The 21,370-nt window shown below is 42.7% G+C and overlaps 1 protein-coding gene across 1 annotated transcript in view; it reads right to left on the reverse strand.

The window, feature by feature from the left end:
• Positions 1-304: 304 nt before the first annotated feature.
• The window catches only part of SREK1IP1 (SREK1 interacting protein 1), a 46,597-nt gene continuing 25,531 nt past the window's right edge, over positions 305-21,370 (reverse strand). The window contains exons 4-5 of the mRNA XM_077286111.1: positions 2,507-2,576; positions 305-698 (exon numbers count right to left, since the gene is read on the reverse strand). Of these exons, the coding sequence (XP_077142226.1) occupies positions 512-698; positions 2,507-2,576 (257 nt within the window). The 3' untranslated portion in view covers positions 305-511. The remainder of the gene's footprint in view (positions 699-2,506; positions 2,577-21,370) is intronic.

Here is a 21,370-nt window from a genome sequence, read left to right on the forward strand (position 1 = left end):
ACGGTTAGCACCAGAGCATGCTCGGATAACACCTTATACAAGCACGTTCGCTCATTACTAGTGGGAAGGTGTTAAGCAATATTTTTTCTGACTGCACATTCCCTTTACACAGTAGTCTTAAGGCAAAAAAACAACAACCAAAAACATACCGGTACTTGTTTACAAGTAATAATTCCGAGATAAATACTCTTACCTATCAAAGCTGCAAATGCAAAGGTCCATTACTCTGAGGAGCTACGAACGGTCTGCAAGTTTCATTTAAGTAGTGTAGTGGATAATAAAGGAATACAACAGAAACAATCAATTATATTAATTTCTTTAATTTTTTTTTGGAAAACATAAAAAATTATAGTCTGAATTCTAACTGTGCTGAGGTTTGGACTGATCCCTGCAGAGTCTTTACATTTCATCGTGGGTAACTATCCTCGGTCTGGGTTCCTTCGGGAATACATAGGATTTGCATATATTTATGGAAAGCACAAGGAGGTGCTGCAAATGCTGACAAGTCAGATCAGTGATTGCTGGAGGACTCGGAACTGCCGGATGAGGAAGAGGAGGAAGAGTGACGTTCTCGCTTTCCTTTCTTTTTCCCTTTCTTGTGGTGTTTTGCTTTCTTTGACTTGATTTTTACTTTTTTAATACTTTTCTTCTTCTTTGATTTAGGACTGTCTTCACTCGATTCGCTTGAGGAGTGGGACCTGCAATGTATCAAATGTAAAAAACTGTTCAAGTCGATCCGTATGAGGAAATCAATGTATTTTTAAACTAAAATTGGGTTTGTGCAACTAATCTCAGCATCTAGAACAACAGATCCAGGGAATCCCACATTTTTAGTGATCATTTGTATAAATCTTGCAACAAGCAACACATTTTTTTTTCCTACTTGCTAAAAAATAAAAAACCAGACTCTCCTACAGATTTTTTTTGCCATCTGTCTATTTTCTGATTTGAGATTACCATATTTTATATTTTTGTGTCCATGATTACCATCTTGCCATCAAGTGGCCAAAAAGTTCCGTGTTCTACCCATTTACTTGTTTTCCATCTATGGATATGTGCACACTGTCTTTTTCAACCCAGCTGAAAAAGCGTTAAAAATGAAAAGAAAAAAAATAAGGAAATCTGTCAACAGGATTTTGCTATCCCAGCAGCATGCTGTAGGGGCTGAGACCCTGATTACAGACATGTATCACTTACTGGGCTCCTTGCTGCAGTTTTGGTGAAATCATTAACTGTTGCAGCTCTAGCAGTTCTCTGAATACTGAGCTCTGTATAACCCCGCCCACACCACTGATTGGCGCTATGCATAGGCAGAAATCTGCCAGAGGTGGGCTTATGCATAGCTTATGAATATAGAGGACTACATGACAGCAGGTTTACTAGTCCTCTGGTGATAATCTCTTGCTGATAAAACCGTGATCTTAGCAAAACTACAGTAAGCAGCCCTGTGAGTGACATTGCTAGAATCAGGGTCTCTGTCTCTATATCATGCTGCTCTCAGATTAGATGTAAGAAATCTGGTGACAGGATCTTGTTAATTGAGTCAGACCTCGAACGGCGTAAAGTGGCTAAAAGAAGTGACTAGTCCATACCATCGCAATAGACATCCAAAAAGATATTAAAGACGACGCTTCAGGTAAAACACTGCCAGCATTTCACTGGAGGGTCTTCAGCTTCAAAACTGAAGCAGGTACCCCGGCGTCAAAAAGACCCCATGAACGCATACCCTGCCTCTGCCCTTCCCTGGTCTCTGTAAAGGCCTAGCTGTCAATCAAAGAAGAGAAGGGCAGAGATAGATGGCAAACAAGTAGGTGTATGAATTATTTGGCTACACCAAGGGTACACCAAGGGCTTGTGCTTGGTTTGAACAGTCATTTTGTGCTGACATTCTGCCTTTAAATGCAATTTTTGTCAGAGTTAACATACAGCAAAGTGATTGGCTGAGAAGCCATTTCTGGTGCGTCATCTATGGGACTGGAAAGGACGGCGAAGATTGGGTACGTACCGAAACAAAAAAAATCGGCAAGATTGTGTATTTTTCTTTTCTTATTTGTCAGAAATCTGAGCTATTTTATGAATACAATTTATTGACTGGAAAACTCCTCTTAACACCAGATAATGTAGGACAACTATAGAGGTCTCGTGGAGTCCATCACACAAAGGGATCAGAGTGGATTTCGGCAGCACAGGACAATCTTGCACAATACCAAGAAAACGGCAAAATTTTCTCTCCTTGTATATCAGAAAACCATATAAATTCATATTCTAAAACCGCAATATGTCCTAAACTTCAGAGATGAGCATATGCCTTTACTTACGGTAATATGAAGGATTATTTAACAACCCGCCGTTCACATCTACAATCCGCAGCACAATCCTCCATTATGGAGCAGAAATATGTGTATTTGTGCGGTAAACGTTTTCTATGGATAAACGCTCCCATTTGTCAGGGTTATTACTGTCAATGGCTGAGCGCAGACGCATTTTGTCAGCAGCTTTACATTACCTTTTCCTTGGCTTCTTGGATTTTGTTTTCTCCTTTTTCTTAAGCTTTTTTTTCCCAACTTCTACAGTATCTATTAAAATAAATAGAGAGTGGGCGTTAAAACTGATATATGTGATTGCTGTACATGAACAGCGCAGGCATTTTAACCCCTAATGATCCCTCAACTTGCAATATATATTTTTTTTTTTTATCAAAAGCCATAACTTTTCTTTCCTGTTTGAGTGCTGCTGTTTTTTACTGGATGAGTTTTGGCATCAGTCTGAGGTGCACGTAAGTTAATGACTGCCTTTTATTAACATTTGAGAAGAGGGAATCCAAATAAAAAAATAAAATAAAAAAACAGCAATTCTGCATGTTGTGTTTTTTTTTTTTTAAACTGCTGTGTATTATGTAGTAAAAAAGTCACCTATGGGAATCCCTGTAAGTATTTTTCCAGGTCACTACGGTACCACCCTCGGAGCATTTATGGTGTATGGATAAATGGGCTTGTAAAACTAAGATTATGGCAATTTTTTTTTTTACATTTTAGGTAAGAAAAAAAAAAAAGTAGAAAAAAAAATTATATTTGCGTTGCTACATAAGCTGAAAATACGCAGTAAGATGAGAAGTCTGGATGACTATAATTATAATTAAGCTTCATTCTGTTTTTATTGAGAATTTCAAGCAGCAATAGCATAGTATAATAATCTACGGTATATTTCCAGACAACATAAATGGTCAGTAATTAGCAGAGGCTACTGCAGGGTCTGAACCGGCACCCGACGTGGAGAACTCACTGTTCAACCAGCAACTGCTGCTTGGACAAATTTCAAAACAGACCATTTGTTAAAAGAAACCTGTTACCACGTTTTCCCCAATATAAACCAGATCCAGACAATGTTTTTTACCACTTATCTCCCTTCCAACATCTGCTATACATGTATGGTGTAAGTCAGGTGCATGTGTATAGACCGGGCTCAGGAGCTGAGCCTGCACTATATCCAGTCTATGGCAGCTTTGTTACACAACCAGAAACTGCCTCTGACAGCAGAAATGTTAATCCCACACATCAATCTATGACAATTTGCTTTTAAGCTGTGCGGTCCTGGGGGTACGCTATTCGGGGCACCCATCAGCCCCCATGATGCAATGGTTAATAACTTGTCATTGGCTACTAAAGCAACTAAAGTATATGGAACAAGTGATCATAAGGGAAAATTAACGTAAAAAAAAATAAAAAAATAAGATATATATATATATATATATATATATATATATATATATATATATATATATATATAATATAAGAAAATTAAAAGCCGGCACATTCAAATAATTTCACTTTGCCCCCATTAAATACAACAACAACAAAAAATCAAAGAAACATATTTGGAACTGCCGTATCCATCAAAATAACTTAACTAATATGGTATATGACGCAAATCAAGTGAAAATATCAAAATGTTGCAGCTAAGCAAAAAATGAAGCAATAAAGCGGACAAAATACTGTATGTACCCCAAAATGGTATCAAATTGTGAGCTTGCCACAAAACAAAAAACAAGCCCTTAGGCAACTCAATTGATGGGAAAAAAAGGTCTCTTAGAAGAAGGGGAGGAAAAAACAAAAGTGCAAAAGCAAAAATTGGGTGTTGTGGGAAGGGGTTAATAGCACTAATACAATCCCTTTATTTAGCTTCCCTGCTGACATAGTCACTACCTCTCCTCCTGCCTTTGTTGACATGGATGACTTCTCCTAGGCCATCCACACTGCATGGTCAAATCTTGCACCTGTGCAGTAAGAAGGAGCAAGACCTGCGCAGGCACAACATGCGGTGGGGATGATGTAAGAGGCATAATCCACATCAACCAGTGCAGGAGTGGCAGCGATGAGGCATTGAGCACAGCCTGGAAATGCCTGTGGGACCATTCGATTAGCATGTTCAATTAGGAAAAGCTCTTAAGAAGAGGCAGCAAGAGTACTATTGAGGGTATGTGCACACGTTGAGTATTTGCTTGCAGACATTTCTGCAAGGTTTCTGCATCTCTTGGCAAGAAAAAACGTGTGCGTTTTTGCCGCTTTTTTTTTTACAGCAATGAATGCTTTTTTGAGCTAAATAAAGATATTAAAAAAAAGTTTTGGGATGTAATTTCTTGGTTCAACACCTCCTTTTTATGCTGATGCAGTGGCATTAGGGTAATGGGATTAGGGCTTGGTGTCAGCAGCTGTCATTGACATCTAGCTCTAGGCTCAGTAATGAAAAAGGTGTCAGCCCGACACCCTCATCACTAAGCCGATAAGTAAACACAAACACACACACATATTGTCACCAGCCTATGAAGGAGCGTTAACAGAACGAAGGTACATAGGCTGAAACCAGACAACTGTTAATTTTAAAGAAAAAAAATGAAAAAAAGATTGCGTGGGCTCCCGCGTAATTTTAATAACCAGCAGAGGGAAAGCCGAAACCTGAGGACTGATGTTAATATTGGAAAGGAGATAACAGCCATAAAGGTTCCCAGGCTATTAATATCAGTTCACAGCCGTTTGCTTATCCTTTGCTGGTTATATTTTATAGGAGGACCTATGTACATTTTTTTCCGTGGTCTCCCTGTAAACTAGCCAGTAAAGGCTAGGCAGACAACTGCAGGCTGAAATCAATAGCCTAGGAAGGGGCCAAGGATATTGGCCCCTTCCAAACTAAAAACCATCAGCTCTCAGCCGCCCCAGAAAAGGCGCATTTAGAAGATGCGCCAAATCTGGCGCTAAGCCTCGCTCTTCCCACTTCCCCGTAGAGGTGGCAAGTGGGGTTCATATTTGTGGGGTTGACGTCACTTTTGTATTGTCAGGCGACATCAAGCCCACAGGATAGTAATGGAGAGGCGTCTATATGACGCCCCCCATAGTGATATTGTATAAAAACACAGACACCCAGAATAAAGTCCTTTATTTGAAATAATGACACAGACTCCTTTATTGAATCTTAATTAAACCATACTCATCGAACCACTAATCCACCGAAACAAACATCTACTGCAACAGAAATAAAATAACAAACCACAATATTTATTCCTTACCTGTCCGCAGAGAAGATAATCCATAATGTCCCACAACGATCCTGATCACTTTGAGAGCAGTCACATCAGTGATGTGACTGCTTTCAAAGATAGCCAGCTATATACTGACTGGAGGTAATTGCTTCCGCCGTGTATCACTGCGCTGCATGGGAGAGAGTTCACCAGAGGTCATCAGCTCCGGTGATCTCCCTTACAGCACCACTGCTGCATGAGAAAGTTCTCACGCAGCGGTGCCGTAAGTGAGAGCACCGGAGCTGTTGAACTCCAGTGAACTCTCACGGCAGCTTAGGGTACCGTCACACTAAGCGACGCTGCAGCGATAGCGACAGCGATGCCGATCGCTGCAGCGTCGCTGTTTGGTCGCTGGAGAGCTGTCACACAGACCGCTCTCCAGCGACCAACGATGCCGAGGTCCCCGGGTAACCAGGGTAAACATCGGGTTGCTAAGCGCAGGGCCGCGCTTAGTAACCCGATGTTTACCCTGGTTACCAGCGTAAAATGTAAAAAAAACCAAACAGTACATACTTACATGCGTCCCCCGGCGTCCGCTTCCTGCAATGACTGAGCGCCGGCAGTAGCAGGGCACAGCGGTGACGTGTGCTTTCACTTTCACTTTACGGCGCTCAGTCAGTGTGGGAAGCGGACGCCGGGGGACGCATGTAAGTATGTACTGTTTGTTTTTTTTACATTTTACGCTGGTAACCAGGGTAAACATCGGGTTACTAAGCGCGGCCCTGCGCTTAGTAACCCGATGTTTACCCTGGTTACCAGTGTAAAATATCGCTGGTATCATTGCTTTTGCTGTCAAACACAACGATACACGGCGACCTAGCGACCAAATAAAGTTCAGACCTTCCAGCAGCGACCAGCGACATCACAGCGGGATCCAGATCGCTGCTGCGTGTCAAACACAGCGATATCGCTACCTAGGACGCTGCAACGTCACAGATCGCTGGCTATATCGCTGCGACGTTGCTTAGTGTGACGGTACCTTAAGTGATACACTAATGTAAACAAGCAGGGGCTGTATTGAAACCCAAAGAAGAGTAAGTTCAATAGTAGCAGTTTGGGACTAAATAAAACGTAAACTTTAATCAATTACCGTATATATTCGAGTATAAGCCAAGATTTGCAGCCCCTTTTTTTAGGCTGAAAGTGCCCCTCTCGGCTTATACTCGAGTCATGGTCCCAGGGGGTCAGCAGGGGAGGGGGAACGGCATGAGTGGCAGCTGTCACATCATACTCACCCCCACCTGACGTTTCTCTGCACATTCCTGCTTCTCAGATGGTCTCTGGCGCCTGCAGCTTTTCCTGTGTTCAGCGGTCACGTGGTATCGCTCATTAAAGTAATGAATATGCACACGACTCCACTCCCATAGGCGTACATATACATTACTCTAGTGAGCGGTACCATGTGACCGCTGAACACAGGAACAAGCTGCCGGCGCGAGCCAGAGACCATCGAAGAAGGGACTTGCAGAGACGCGTCAGGTGGGGGTGAGTATGATGGAGGAGGGTGAGCCATGCGATATTCACCGGTCCCCGTTCCACCGCCGAGCTGAGTCTTCTGCATCCTCTGGCTGAGACGTTCAGGTCAGAGGGTGCGATGACGTGTTTAGTGCGCACCCCCTGCCTAAACAGTCACTGCAGAGAGCTGGAGGACACAGTGGTGCGCGGCAGAGGAAAGGGGACAGGTGAATATCGCAAGTGCTGGGGGCCTGAGCAAGCGGCGACTCTGGCACCTGGCCCCCATAGCGCACCGGTGTCCCAAGCTTTTTTTTAAAATTGAAGCAGCATATGGGGCATCTTATTCTATGGAGCATCTTATGGGGCCATCAACCTTTATGGAGCAGCATATGGGGCATATTATGCTATGGAGCATCTTATGGTGCAATCAACCTTTATGGAGCATTATGAGGGGCATATTATTCTATGGAGCATCTTATGGGGCCATCATTACCCTTTGTGCAGCATTATATGGGGCATATTTTAATATGGAGCATCTTAAGGGGCCATTATTAACCTTTGTGCAGCATTTTATGGGGCATATTTTTGTATGGAGCATCTTATGGGGCCCATCATGAACTATATGGGGCGTATTTCGTATGGAGCATCTTATGGGGCCCATCATGAACTTTATGGAGCATTATATGGGGCGTATTTTGCAAGAAGCATCTTATGGGGCCCATCATGAACTGTATGGAGGATTATATGGGGCTCCTGATTCAATATGGATATTCAAAAACATTTAACCTACTGATGTCTCAATCAATTTTACTTTTATTGGTATCTATTTTTATTTTTGAAATTTACCAGTAGCTGCTGCATTTCCCACTCTAGGCTTATACCTGAGTCAATAAGTTTTCCCAGGGGATACCATATGATCAGAACATCGTTTACAGGAATTTATGATGGTATAACATTGCTGATTTATAATAGCACTGTATGTTTTGGTGTTTTTGCACGTGTGCACTTCATACATTTTCTTTACTCTTGAACATTTTAGAGTAATTGATTAAAAGTTACATTTTATTCAGTGATACTCTAACAGGAGGTAATCACTCCCGCAGTGTATCGCCAGTGGCCGGGTAGAGCGGTCACATCTCCCGATGTGACTGTTCTACGCGTGAGATCGCCGTGGGACACTATGGATTACTGCGGACAGGTGAGTATATGTTGGTTTATTATTTTACATTATTTCTAGGAGACGAGGGTGTCGGGGAATTGACGTAAGGTAAGTATAATGGGTTTTTATTTTTATGCGTCTCCCATCAGCGGCACCTGATGTCACTGTTATCAGTGACAGCAGACGTAGCCCGATGGGAGCAGTAGTCTCATTGGCCCACGCCTGCTGACCTGCGGTGAGCTTTTTACCGCAGGTGACCGCTGCGGGTCACAGTCATAGCTGCAGGGTCACGATGACATCTGACAGCATGACCCTGCAGCGTTCTAACCGACAGTCTGCGGTAGCATTACCGAGGGTGACAGTCACAGCTGCAGGGTCACGAAGACATCCGACAGCATGACCCCGCAGCGCTCTGACCAACGGTCTTACCGGCGGTTGCGCTACCGCCTATAAGAACCACTGCGCTGGTGTTTCCCACACTGTCACACAGATGACAGCGTGGGAAACACCATAGGAAGCTGGTAGAACACAAAACAAAAACTCAGCAAATCCGCAAACATTTTTATACCTGCATTTTTGCTGGGAATTTAACAGACACAATTGAAGTCAATGGGTGAAAAATGCTGCAGAAACGCACAAGAATTGACATGCTGCAAAAAAGAAAAATGTACTGCAAATACTTAAGGAAATTTACTGATCATGTGCACAGAACTTCAGCATTGTCATTGAATTAGCTTGCATAAGGATTCCATAGTGTTTTTTGGCCTATTTCCACGTGGAAAAACCACTGCAAAAACGCACCGTGTGCACATAGCCTAAAGAGGTCTAAAGGTTGGTGGATTTGGTTAATATTGGTGAAGCATCAAGATGGTATACAATGGGAGAGGATAGCTGGAAAACTGTTTAGAAATAAAATAATTAAAAAAAACAAATTGTGGAAATTTAATTAAAAAGAGATTAAAATATTTAAATTTTCCAAAAGTATAATGAATGGAAAACTAAAAATGGGAAATAAATATATAAATATATGATGGAAAAACCGGCACACAGTCTATTAAACTACCGTACATTGTAACTCAGCTTTAGAAACATGCTGAGAGAAAAGAAAACCCCTAACTATTATAAAGTTTGAATAAGGATAGCAATAAGAAAAGAAAGAAACAATGAAAATGTGAACTGTTAAATGGAAAAAACATGTAATTGGCCACCTTGTGGTGCATTCATATTGAAATGATATTGTGCAGCTCTTTGGTGTTAGGAGGCAGGAGAATACTTAGAAGCACACAATAACAGCATTTACATTACATGTACAGGGAAGACACAAATAACACATTATTGTAAACAGGAGATGGGGAAGAGGCTTTCTTCATTTGCTGGAGGCGATCATTTATAGGACTGGTGCCCCATGGGATGTGTATAAACACGCGATTTACAGGAGAATCAGGCATACGACACAAACAAGCATTACCTTCCATGCCAACCTTTCCCTATCAGTTTGTAATAGAAGGGAATTCTTTAAACCGTTCACCCTTTAATGTCCAGTCCTAATATCCAAATATTTTTTTTCTTTTTAAGTTTTTCCATTGTAACATTCCAAGGAACAATAACTTTTCTATTTTTCCATTGATGTTGCTTGTCTTTTGTGGGACAAGTTGTAAGTTTTCTTTGAATCATTTTGGAGGTTTTTTTTAGTTCTCAACCATTAAAAGAGAATCTGTCAGTAGGATCACCCCTCCCAAGCCGTCTACATGGGCATGCAAGTCATAGGAAGCTGAATAAAATGATATCTTGATATCTGCGATCCGATGTCTTATTAAGAAAGAAGTGGAATTCTTTGGAATATGTAAGTGAGCTGTTAAAATCTATGGGCCAGACATAGATCTACCTGAGAACCTGCCTCCAGAGCTTATCTTAAATGAAACCGGGCGTTACCAGTGTGAGACATGTAATGACTGACAGTTTGCTCTCCATGTCTCACACTGGTAACTCCTCCTTTCCTTTAAAGTAAACCCTGGAGGAAGATTCTTAGGGAGATCTATGTTTGGTCCATAGATCTTAACAGCTTATTTGCATACATATTAAGAAAGACATGAATACTTTGCAAGAAAACATGAGATCGCAGATATCAAGGTATAATTTTAAGGTATGTTTCCACGGTCAGGATTGCATCAGGATTTGCTCAGGATTTGACGCAGGTAAAATCTGCACCTGAGGTCACTGGCAGGTCACCTGCGTTTTTGAAGCGTTATTACATGCGGTTTTTTCATGCGGATTTGTGTGCGTTTCTGAAAGCTAAATAAAGATATACAAAAAAAAAAAAAAGAAGTGTGTCATTTCTTGTCCAACCTCTTTTACATACTCCATTGAAGAATAATGTTTACACACAGATAGATAGATACATACGTGGATGGATAGATGGATAGATAGATCTATAGATAGATAGATAGATCTTTAAATAGCTAAATAGATATATCGAGAGAAAGATGATAGATATATCGATATACGATAGATAGATCTATAGATAGATAATAGATACGATAGATAATATATAGATCTATCGATAGATCGATAATAGATAGAAGATAACTGATAGATAGATGATATATCTATCTATTATCTATCGATCTATCTATAGATAGATAATACCAAGGCCGATGTTTAGTAATAAATATAATAAAGAGTTAGGCCGGGATCACACATGTGAGAAACTCGGACGAGTCTCGCATCTTAATACCCGGCACTGCCGCCGGCACTTGGGAGTGGAGCGTGCTGTTGCATGTATTTCTATGCAGCTGAACGCTCCGCTCCCGAGTGCCGGCGGCAGTTCCGGGTATTAAAGGGAACCTATCACCCCGTTTTTTAAAGATTAGATAAAAATAGTGTGAAATAGGGGCAGAGCTGGGCTTTACATTAGTGCCTTTTTGGTGCCTTTATTCCCCCGTTAGGCTGCCGAAATACCTTTGTGAAGTGGCCGTTTTGTCCTGTCACTCAAGTTGGTCAGGTCGGATGGGCGTGGTTAAATAGCGGTTCCTAATTTTCTCAGCCCGAACTGCGAGCGTAAGTTTGGTGCCAAAATCGCTCGTTCGGGCTGAGAAAATTTTACCGGCATCCAGATAAACACTATGCCCATATGATCACTTCCGGGGCACCAAGGCTAAAGTTACGACCTGCGCATGCGCAATGATATAAAATATGCTATGCCCACAGTTGGGCAAAACATAATGCGCAGGCGCCGGAGGCAAATTCACTGCGCAACTGCTAAGAAAAAGCGCGATCTGTGCCATTCACAGATCGCGTTTACGAAAGACACGCCGAGAAGCAGGGGGGGAGGAACCGCTATTTAACCACGCCCATCCGACCTGACCAACTTGAGTGACAGGACAAAACGGCCACTTCACAAAGGTATTTCGGCAGCCTAACGGGGGAATAAAGGCACCAAAAAGGCACTAATGTAAAGCCCAGCTCTGCCCCTATTTCACACTATTTTTATCTAATCTTTAAAAAACGGGGTGATAGGTTCCCTTTAAGATGCGAGACTCGTCCGAGTTTCTCGCATGTGTGATCCCGGCCTTAAATAAAGACACACACACACAAAATCTGCATTAGGCCGGGGTCACACTTAAACTCGCACGAGTCTCCAACCTCAATAGCCAGCACTGCCACCGACACTCGGGACCGGAGTGTGCGGCTGCATGTGTTTCTATGTAGCTGAACGCTCCGGTCTGAGTGGCGGCAGCAGTGCCGTGTATTGAGGTGCAAGACTCGTGCGAGTTTCTCGCCACTGTGACCCCGGCCTTAAATGCAATATCTGTTTAATTGTTTTAAAAAAATTGAAAAAAAAGATGGCGTGGGCTCCCGCACAATTTTCTGTGCCAGAGAGGGAAAGCCAGCGACTGGGAGACTGATGTTTATATCCTGGGAAGGGGTTAATACCCATGGAGTGTCCCAGGCTATGAATATCAGCCCGCAGCTGTATATCTAACCTTTACTGGCTGTTAAAATAGGGGGACCCCCCCAAAAAAATGATGTGGGGTCCCCTATAATTTATAGCCATAAAGGCAACGTGATTTTACCGCATGTAATGAGAATGATTATCTCTAGGTAATTTACGGTGCGGCGGCGCCGCATTGTAAACAGACATGCTGCGTTCTGGAAAGACGCGCCGCAGGCATCTTTTAACGCATAGTGGAGACGGGATTTCAGGAAATCCCTTCCACTATGCTGTACCTTCTGAATGCTGCTTGTTTGACGCTGCGGCTCTACGCAAACGAGCAGCGTTTCCTGACCGTGGAAACACATCCTTATTCAGCTTCCTATGACCTGCATGCCCAGCTTAGGGGGTTGACCCACTGACAGATTGCTTTTAACCCCTTCCTGACATGCACTGTACTAGTACTGCTCTGCTAGAGATGCGTTCCGGCAAACAGCAGTACTAGTACGGCGCACCGATCACACAGCCTCACGCTGAGCCCGGCGGCAATCGGGTGCGGGTGTCAGCTGTATACGACAGCTAATACCCCGCAGCAACGCCCACGATCGGTGCTAGCACTTATCGCGGGAATTTAACCCCTCTGATGCCACTGTCAGTAGTGACAGCAACATAGAGGGGAATTGCGTTGTTCTGATGGTCTCCATGGAGACACTCGGCACCAAGATGGCCGCGGGGTCCTTCCGGGTCCTGCAGGGAGGTGGCTTGTGAGAGCAGGCGCCGGCATGCTTCCTTCCCTGCCTGTCAGATCCTGATCTGATGTAAAATAGTAATGTCCCATCCTGAGACGATGTAAAAAAAAAATATTTAAAAGTGTAAAAATAATTTTTTAAAAATCCCCAAAGAAAAAATATATACCATATATATTTACTATAAATACACTTATTTATATAAATCAAAAAACTAATAAAAGTACACATATTTGGTATCACCGCGTCCGTAACGACCTGCTCTATAAAACTGTCCCACTAGCTAACCCCTTCAGTGAAAACCGTAAACAAATAAAAAACAAGGCAAAAAAACAATGCTTTATGGTCATACCCCCGAACAAAAAGTGCAATAAAACGCGATCAAAAAGACGGATGTAAATAAAAATGATACCGCTGAAAACATTACCTTGTCCTGCAAAAAAGAAAGCCGCCATACAGCTCCATCTCCATTTTGTGTAAAAACGCCAAAACATGAAAAAAAAAATATAAATGAGGTATCGCTGTAATCGTACTGACCCGAAGAATAAAGTGGTCTTACCAATTCTACTACATGTGGAACGGTAAATATTTGTTCATTCTGTCTCCCAAAAATCAGAACAGAAAGCGATAAAGTCATGTGCCCAAAAATGGTACCAATAAAAAAGTCAGTTCATCCGGCAAAAAACAAGCCATCACATGACACTGTGGGACAAATTATGGAAAAATTATAGCTCAAAATATGGGGAGGAAAACTAGTTTTCGCAATAAAAAGTGTATTTTAGTGAGTGACAGCAGCCAAACATAAACATCGCTGTAATCGCACTGACTTGAAGAATAAAGTTGTCTAATCACTTATACCGCACGAGGAATGGTGTAAAAAACAAATTAAGCCAATTCTTCACATGCTGTTGATGTTTTCATTCTGCCTCCCAAAGATCACAGTAAGGCTTGGCGCAAATTTATCCTGCACTCTACGCCGAGTTCTTCCATTGGGGTTTCTGTGTAAATCTCTGAAATACATAATTCAGACAGAATCCCCGGCGGTAAATTCCCTATAATGAGGCATATGGAGGTACGGTCGACGCCATAGGACCTGTGATCCAGTGTTGTCTGTCTTTTTAAGATTGCACAAAAGTGAGTTTTGTGCACTTCTGAAAAGAAGGACATTGCTGAACAGAGGCCAGACGGAGTCCAGAGTAACTCTGCTGCTCATTATAGTGAATGGATCCCTTGGGGTTTCATCTGTCACGTTACTCGGAGATTTAGATGGAAACCCCGATGTAAGTGCTCAGCGTAGAACACCGGATAAATGTGATCTCAAACGTTATGTAAAATGTTCCTAATAAAAGCTTCAACTCAATCCACAAAAAAAGCAAGTCGCCACTCAGGTTTGTCATCTGTTATCAGAAATATAGGGCTTCCCTTACTTGTAGCACAAAGGCTCTGGAAAAGCTAAATGGCTCCTCGCTCCCCAATAGAAATTCAGCAAATTCTCAGCTCCAAAATACAAAATGCCCCCTCCCTTCTGAGCCCCATTGTGTCTAAACCACATATAGCGCCCACATGTTTGGAATTTCTGTAGTGATGAGAGCCCGCCTAATTTACAGGTGCGTGTCTCCAGAAGCATGAGCTGGGCATAATGTACTGATCACTACAACATCAGATTGCAATTTTCCCTCAGTAACATCCACTGCTGCCTGTTTCTGGGAAAACTCCCCTAGAGTCAAAGTTGTCATTACCCCAAAGGGAATGTGGTCACTCGAGGGGGGATTCTGCTTTTCTAGCATTTAGGGGCTCTTTATATGGAATCCGCAAACTAGTCTAGGAAAATCTGCGATCCAGGAGGCAAATAGCGCCCCGTCCCTCCTAAACCTCTCCATATGGCTAAGCAGTACTGTACTGCCACATATGGGGTATTGGCATGTTCAACAAATTGTGGGACAAATTCTGGTGCCATTTTTACTCATTTCACAGTGTGAAAATGTAAAATTTGGGGCTAACACGCAATCTTGGTGGTAAAAATGTAAATTATTTTATCTGCACTGCTCAATGGTATAAAATTCTGTGACCCACCTGTGGTGTTGATATAATCACTGCACTCCTAGATTAATTCATTGACAGGTTTCATTGGTAAAATGGGGTCACTTATGGGGGGAGGTTTGCTGTTCTGGCACCTCAGGGGCTCTGCCAATGTAACATGGCACCCTGAAACAAGTAGAGCAAAATCTGCACTGTAATATGGCGCTACTTCCCTTCGGAGCTGTGCACTGAGCCTCAAAAGTAGTTTTCAATCACACATGGGCTATTGGTGAACTCAGGAGAAATTGCGTAAAAAATTTTGTGAAAAGTAAATGTTTATTTTTTCCTTCCAGGACACAACTGACCTATTGAACAAACTATCAGCAATAGGTCCTCTACCAGAAGGAACCATCCTGGCCACCATGGATGTGGAATCTTTGTCCTCCAATATCCCACACCAGGATGGATTAAATGCCTGTAAATTCTTCCTGGAAAACACAGGGACTGATGCGGATTCTGTGGTCAAACGTATAAAATTCATCCTCACCCGCTATTACTTTGAATTTGACAACAAGATTTATCTACAGGAGAATGGTACAGCAATGGGAAGTAAAATGGCCCCACAGTATGCAAATCTTTTCATGGCCAAGCTTCAAAGTGACTTTCTGTCCTCATGTTCCATTGAGGGCAGAGCAAAGTACTGCAATGCGCAGGCGCCGGGAAAGGTCTGAGAGGCCCAGCGCCTGCGCACTGCAGTACTTTGCTCTGCCCTCAACAGTGCTGACAAAGTACGCCTGCGCCGGAGCTGCAGCGTGAAGACAAGAAGAGGACGTCATCGTAAGAAGATGGGAGGCCCCGGACCGGACCGCGACGCCCATCGGACCCGAAACGAACCAGGACCGCTCCTGGGTGAGTATAATATAACCTCTTTTTCTCCTCTTTCAGGATACATCGGGGGCTTATCTACAGCATTACAGAATACTGTAGATAAGCCCCTGATGCCGGTGGGTTTAGCTCATCTTCCATTTTGGGGGCGACAGGTTCCCTTTAATTTATCTCTATTACAGTAAATGTCTCTACCAAAAGTTATTCACCCGCCATTGTATCATGGGATTACGTGAAGAGACATAAGGATCTGCAAAAGCCTACATCCACAGATCTGTGGTTAGTTCTTCAAGATGTTTGAAACGACCTCTGTGGTGCCAAATGTCTATCAAAAAACGGTGTGCAGGTGTAAATAGATGAAGTGATGCCGTTTTCAAAACAAAGTGTTTTTCCTTACAGTTGTGTGCAAAATAATAGCAGCCTAACATTACATGTTTCATGGCTGTTTTTGGCAGAAAATATCAGTATTTCCTTTCAGACATGGATTCCTTCTGACTTCCTGTTCCTGCTCGTGCAAGCTCCATTGGCTTGATGATTCAGAACTGAAGACAGTATGAGCTAGAAGAAGACTTATTCCACTCTCATCTTACTGTGCATGAAAGCGGCTGATTCAAAGATGAACAGAATGTTACAGAACCAGAAATAAACTGTGTGTGACCTGGTTTGATGATTATTTACCGGCAGGGGCAGATTTTCCACTTTTTTTCCCCTTTCCACATATTATGAGCATTCAGCTTTTCCTCAGTTGTTTTAAACACACTGCTATTTTATTCATAACTGTATAAATAAAAAAAAATAATTCAGACACAAAATCACACAACATATACATATACACTGCATATATAGTACATGTATAACACACTATGTAACTACATACAACAATATAGACAACACAAGGCTTCAAAACTACAAGTTTATCTCAAGGGGCCACATAGGAGTGTTATTCTCCAATTAAATAAATGTGTGAATTCGGCTCATTTATACACAGGGAAGAACAATCGATGCTTCTCGAGAAGTCCTCACAGCTCACCATTACGGGAGCTGTGATCGGAGACACCGGTGACATTCTGTCATTCGCAAGGCTCACTCGAATATGGCACGGATCCTGCAGCATTTACATAATGGAACGGTTAGATTTCAAGAGCGCTCGTTAACTTTTAGTGATGCCGTGTTGAGCGCTAACAGATCTGAAATCATCCACTTCAGAAGATACGGCTGCGAAATGTCTTTATCGAGCCATGGTCCGAGAACGAGGTGCATAGCACGCAATACCGATTACACGGCTGAATGTGAAGCAATCAAGAAACCGAAGAGGAAACCATTGATCAAATGCTACTCAGTTATTAGGATATAGTCCTAGGAAGACCGCAGCAAAAATAATAAGCCAATAAAGCCTCTACTTCAATGGTTTCTGAGGTTGTCCCATCAGGATAACCCCCCTCTTCAGAAAGCCCACCTGTGGATCAGCCAATCTGGTGGGTTTTATCTGACGTAAACCCACATTGTACATTATAATCCTCAGTAAATGTGGGATAATGTAGGGCTAAAATGAGTTCCCAATGGTTGGACCCGCTCTTGAAAGGTGCAAGGAGGTTGTCATCATGGATTCCACCAATTAACCTCTTCATTTGCAGGCGATTTCCCTTTTTCGGATTTACACCTTTGCCTTCTCTTCAGCAAATCCACCCCCCCCCCCCCCCCCAAGAGCCATAACATTTTCATTTTCCTGTCGCTACTGGAAACTTTGTAGTAGTGAATGACAACATCCATTTTACATAATGTAAAAAAAAAAGTAGAAAAAAAAAATGAGATTAAAAAATAAATAAAATTGCAATTTTTACATTTTGAGTTTTGTGTTTAGGTGACCCAGCAACATGATTCCTTTCTGGTATGTATGACATTTTTAATTCTTTTTCTAATTGCCTTTTTTGGGAAAACCGAAAAAAAAAAAGAAAAAAAAAGCAAATCTGGAGTAGATTTTTTTTATATTTTTTTTATTGTTCACAGTTTAAGGGTACCGTATATACTCGAGTATAAGCCGACCCCCCTAATTTTGCCACAAAAAACTGGGAAAACTTAATGACTCGAGTATAAGCCTAGGGTTGGAAATGCAACAGCTACCAGTAAATGTCAAAAGTAAAAATATATACCAATAAAAGTAAAATTAATTGAGACCTCAGAAGGCTAAGTGTTTTTGAATGTCCATATTGAATCAGAAGCCCCATATAATGCTCCATACTGTTCATGATGGGCCCCATAAGATGCTTCATATTAAAATATGCCCCATATAATCCTGCATAAAGGTTAATAATGGCCCCATAAGATGCTCATAGACACATTTGCCCTATATAGTGCTGCACAAACGTTGATTATGGCCCCATAAGATGCTCCATAAACATATTTGCCCCATACAATGCTCCACAAACGTTAATTATGGCCCCATAAGATTCTCCATAAAGATATTTGCCCCATACAGTGCTGCACAAACGTTAATTATGGTCCCATAAGATGCTCCATACAGACACTTGCCCCATATAATGCTCCACAAACGTTAATTATGGCCCCATACAGACACTTACCCTATTTGCTGTTGCTGCGACAAAAAAAAAAAAATCACATACTCACTTCTCGTCGCTCAGGCCCCTGGCACTTGCAATATTCACCTGACTTCGTTCCGGTGGCGCTCCGTCTTCAGCGTCTTCTGCACTGACGTTCAGGCAGAGGGTGCGCACTAACCACGTCACCGCGCCATCTAACCTCAGCGTCACTGCAGAAGACACTGAAGATGGAGCGCCACCAGAAGGAGGAAAGGTGACTATCGTGCAGCTCTCTCCCACCCCATTATACTCACCTGCTCCTGGTGCGGTCCCTGCAGGTCCCTGGTTCCCCGGCGCCGCAGCTTCTTCTTGTATTGAGCGGTCACCGCTACCGCTCATTACACTAATGAATATGCGGCTCCACCCCTATGGGCGGTACCATGTAATGAGCGGTACCATGTGACAAGCTGTACAAGCTGCGGCGCCGGGGAACCAGTGACCTGCAGGGACCGCACCAGGAGCAGGTGAGTATAATTAGACAGCCCTCGCTCCCCCTCCCCTGCCGACCCCTGGGTATGACTCGAGTATAAGCCGAGAGGGGGACTTTCAGCCAAAAAAAATGGGCTGAAAATCTCGGCTTATACTCGAGTATATACGGTAAGTTCACACAGGACGTTTTTGTTGCTTTTTTTCTGCAGCAAAACCTGATCTACTTGGCAGGAAAGAAGCTACATCAAAAAAGCAGGTTTAGGTGCGCTTTTTGGTGCGTTTTTTTCTTCTTTGTCCATTCTAAAGTCCTTGGATTTTCAGCAGCAAAAATGCAGCAAATAATAATACCTGCGTTTTTGCTGCGTTTTTTTTCAACACCCATTCAGGTCAATGGGTGAAAAAACGGAGCAAAAACGCTGAAAGAAGTGTCTTGCTCTATGTCCAAAAAACCGCAGCAAAGCACAAAATCCTGATCAAACAAAAAACCAATGTGTGTGCATGAGATTTCTGAAATCTCATAGGCTTTGCTGGTATTGTAAAATGCAGCTGAAAATTAGCATAAAAAAAGCAGCAAAAACGCCCTGTGAGAACTTACCCTAACATGTGGTTTAAATAATTTTGTACTTTGATTGGACTCCTAAGTACGAAAACATACAAAATATGTATATGATTTTTTTCAATGATTTATTTCTGAACAGAGAAAAAAAGGATCTGAATTAAACTCTACTTTATGTTTACTTTGATTTGAAGTCTCCCCTAGGGGACATAACTCTGACATGTTTGATTGCTTCTTCTGTATACTGTAACACCACAGTACTGCAGCAGATAGTGAAACTGATGTTCTCCTATGAAGCTCAGCTAAAGGCTGAGCTTCATATTAGTACTAAGATGGCAGTAATGGCTGTCTTGAGCAGGCTCCTGGCTGTCCTGGCAACCCATTGGCACCTGGCGATTAGGTTTGGGGGGCTCTTGGATGTCATCTAAAATGCTAAAACCGCAACAATCACAGCTTGCTCTGGTCTCTGCTGTTAGCGGCAGGAGATGGCTCTATAACATAGCCGGGACCTGCCTGCTAAGGCGTTGGCTCCGGTCCTGAGTTCACGCCGACCAATCGCACCCGATGTAGGACATTCTATTACGTCTTAAGTTGGGAAGGGGTAAAGTGAAATGTATCACCAAAAACAACTCATCAGACAGGTTAGCCCAAATGAAAACATGTATTGCCTATCCATAGCGTCTATGATCTATAGGGGTCCCACCAGAATGAAGGTCCCAAGCACACATCAGTTGAATTTTAATGGATTGGTGTCTCCGGCATTTGCACAACCACGTCATTGAATATCCGAGGGACTGAGAGAGATTTACTTTATTTCTGTGTCCATTTCCACCAGTTTTACAGACATCGAAAAGAGTGATAAATTGTGCAGAATAAGGGCCATGGCGGAGATAAGTTGCAATTATTTGGTGGAAAATATAGGTATACATGTTTGCTGGGGGCAAACATGCAATAAGAAAGATGCCAAGAAAGTAGTGTATAATGCTATATTCTGGTGCCATTTTTTTAACTAGTAAGTTCATGCATTTAATTACTTTGCAAAAACTACACCATCTTTCTGTGCCACAGAGAGGAGATAGTCAATCTGTAAAAATATCTACTGTATAATTGTCTAAGGGTCACTTCCGTCTTTCTGTCTGTCCTTCAGTCTGTCACGGAATCCCAAGTCGCTGATTGGTCGCGGCAAAACAGCCACGACCAACCAGCGACGGGCACAGTCCGGCGGCAAAATGGCCGCTCCTTACTTCCCGCAGTCAGTGCCCGCTCCATACTCCTCGCAGTCAGCACTCACACAGGGTTAATGGCACCGTTAACGGACCGCGTTATGCCGCGGTGTAACGCACTCCGTTAATGCTGCTATTAACCCTGTGTGACCAACTTTTTACTATTGATGCTGCCTAAGCAGCATGAATAGTAAAAAGATCTAATGTTAAAAATAATAAAAAAAAAAAATAGTTATATACTCACCGTCCGTTGGCCCCTCGGATCAGGAACAGGCCTTTCCTGCTCCTCGCGACCTCCGGTGACCGCTCCATGCATTGCGATCACGCGAGATGATGACGTAGCGGTCTCGCGAGACCGCTACGTCATCATCTCGCGAGACCGCAATGCACTCTTGAGACCGGAGCGCGCGAGAAGCATCGGTAAACGCCTCGCTTGGATCCGGGGGCCAACGGAGGGTGAGTATAGAACTATTTTTTATTTTAATTCTTTTTTTTTTTAACAGGGATATGATGCCCACATTGCTATATACTACGTGGGCTGTGCAATATACTACGTGGGCTGTGCTATATACTACGTGGGCTGTGCTATATACTACGTGGGCTGTGCTATATACTACGTGGGCTGTGCTATATACTACGTGGCCGGCCGCGAACAATCAGCGACAGGCGCAGTCCGGCCACGAATTGGTGCGGGATTTGAACCACGCTTCGCTAATTGGTCGCGCCCGGCCGGCCGAATCCTGTGTATTTAATGTATTATTCTAAAATCTTCATATATAAACTACATATATATTCTAG

The sequence above is a fragment of the Ranitomeya variabilis genome, chromosome 1 (assembly GCF_051348905.1).
Source record: "Ranitomeya variabilis isolate aRanVar5 chromosome 1, aRanVar5.hap1, whole genome shotgun sequence".
Lineage (NCBI taxonomy): Eukaryota > Metazoa > Chordata > Amphibia > Anura > Dendrobatidae > Ranitomeya > Ranitomeya variabilis.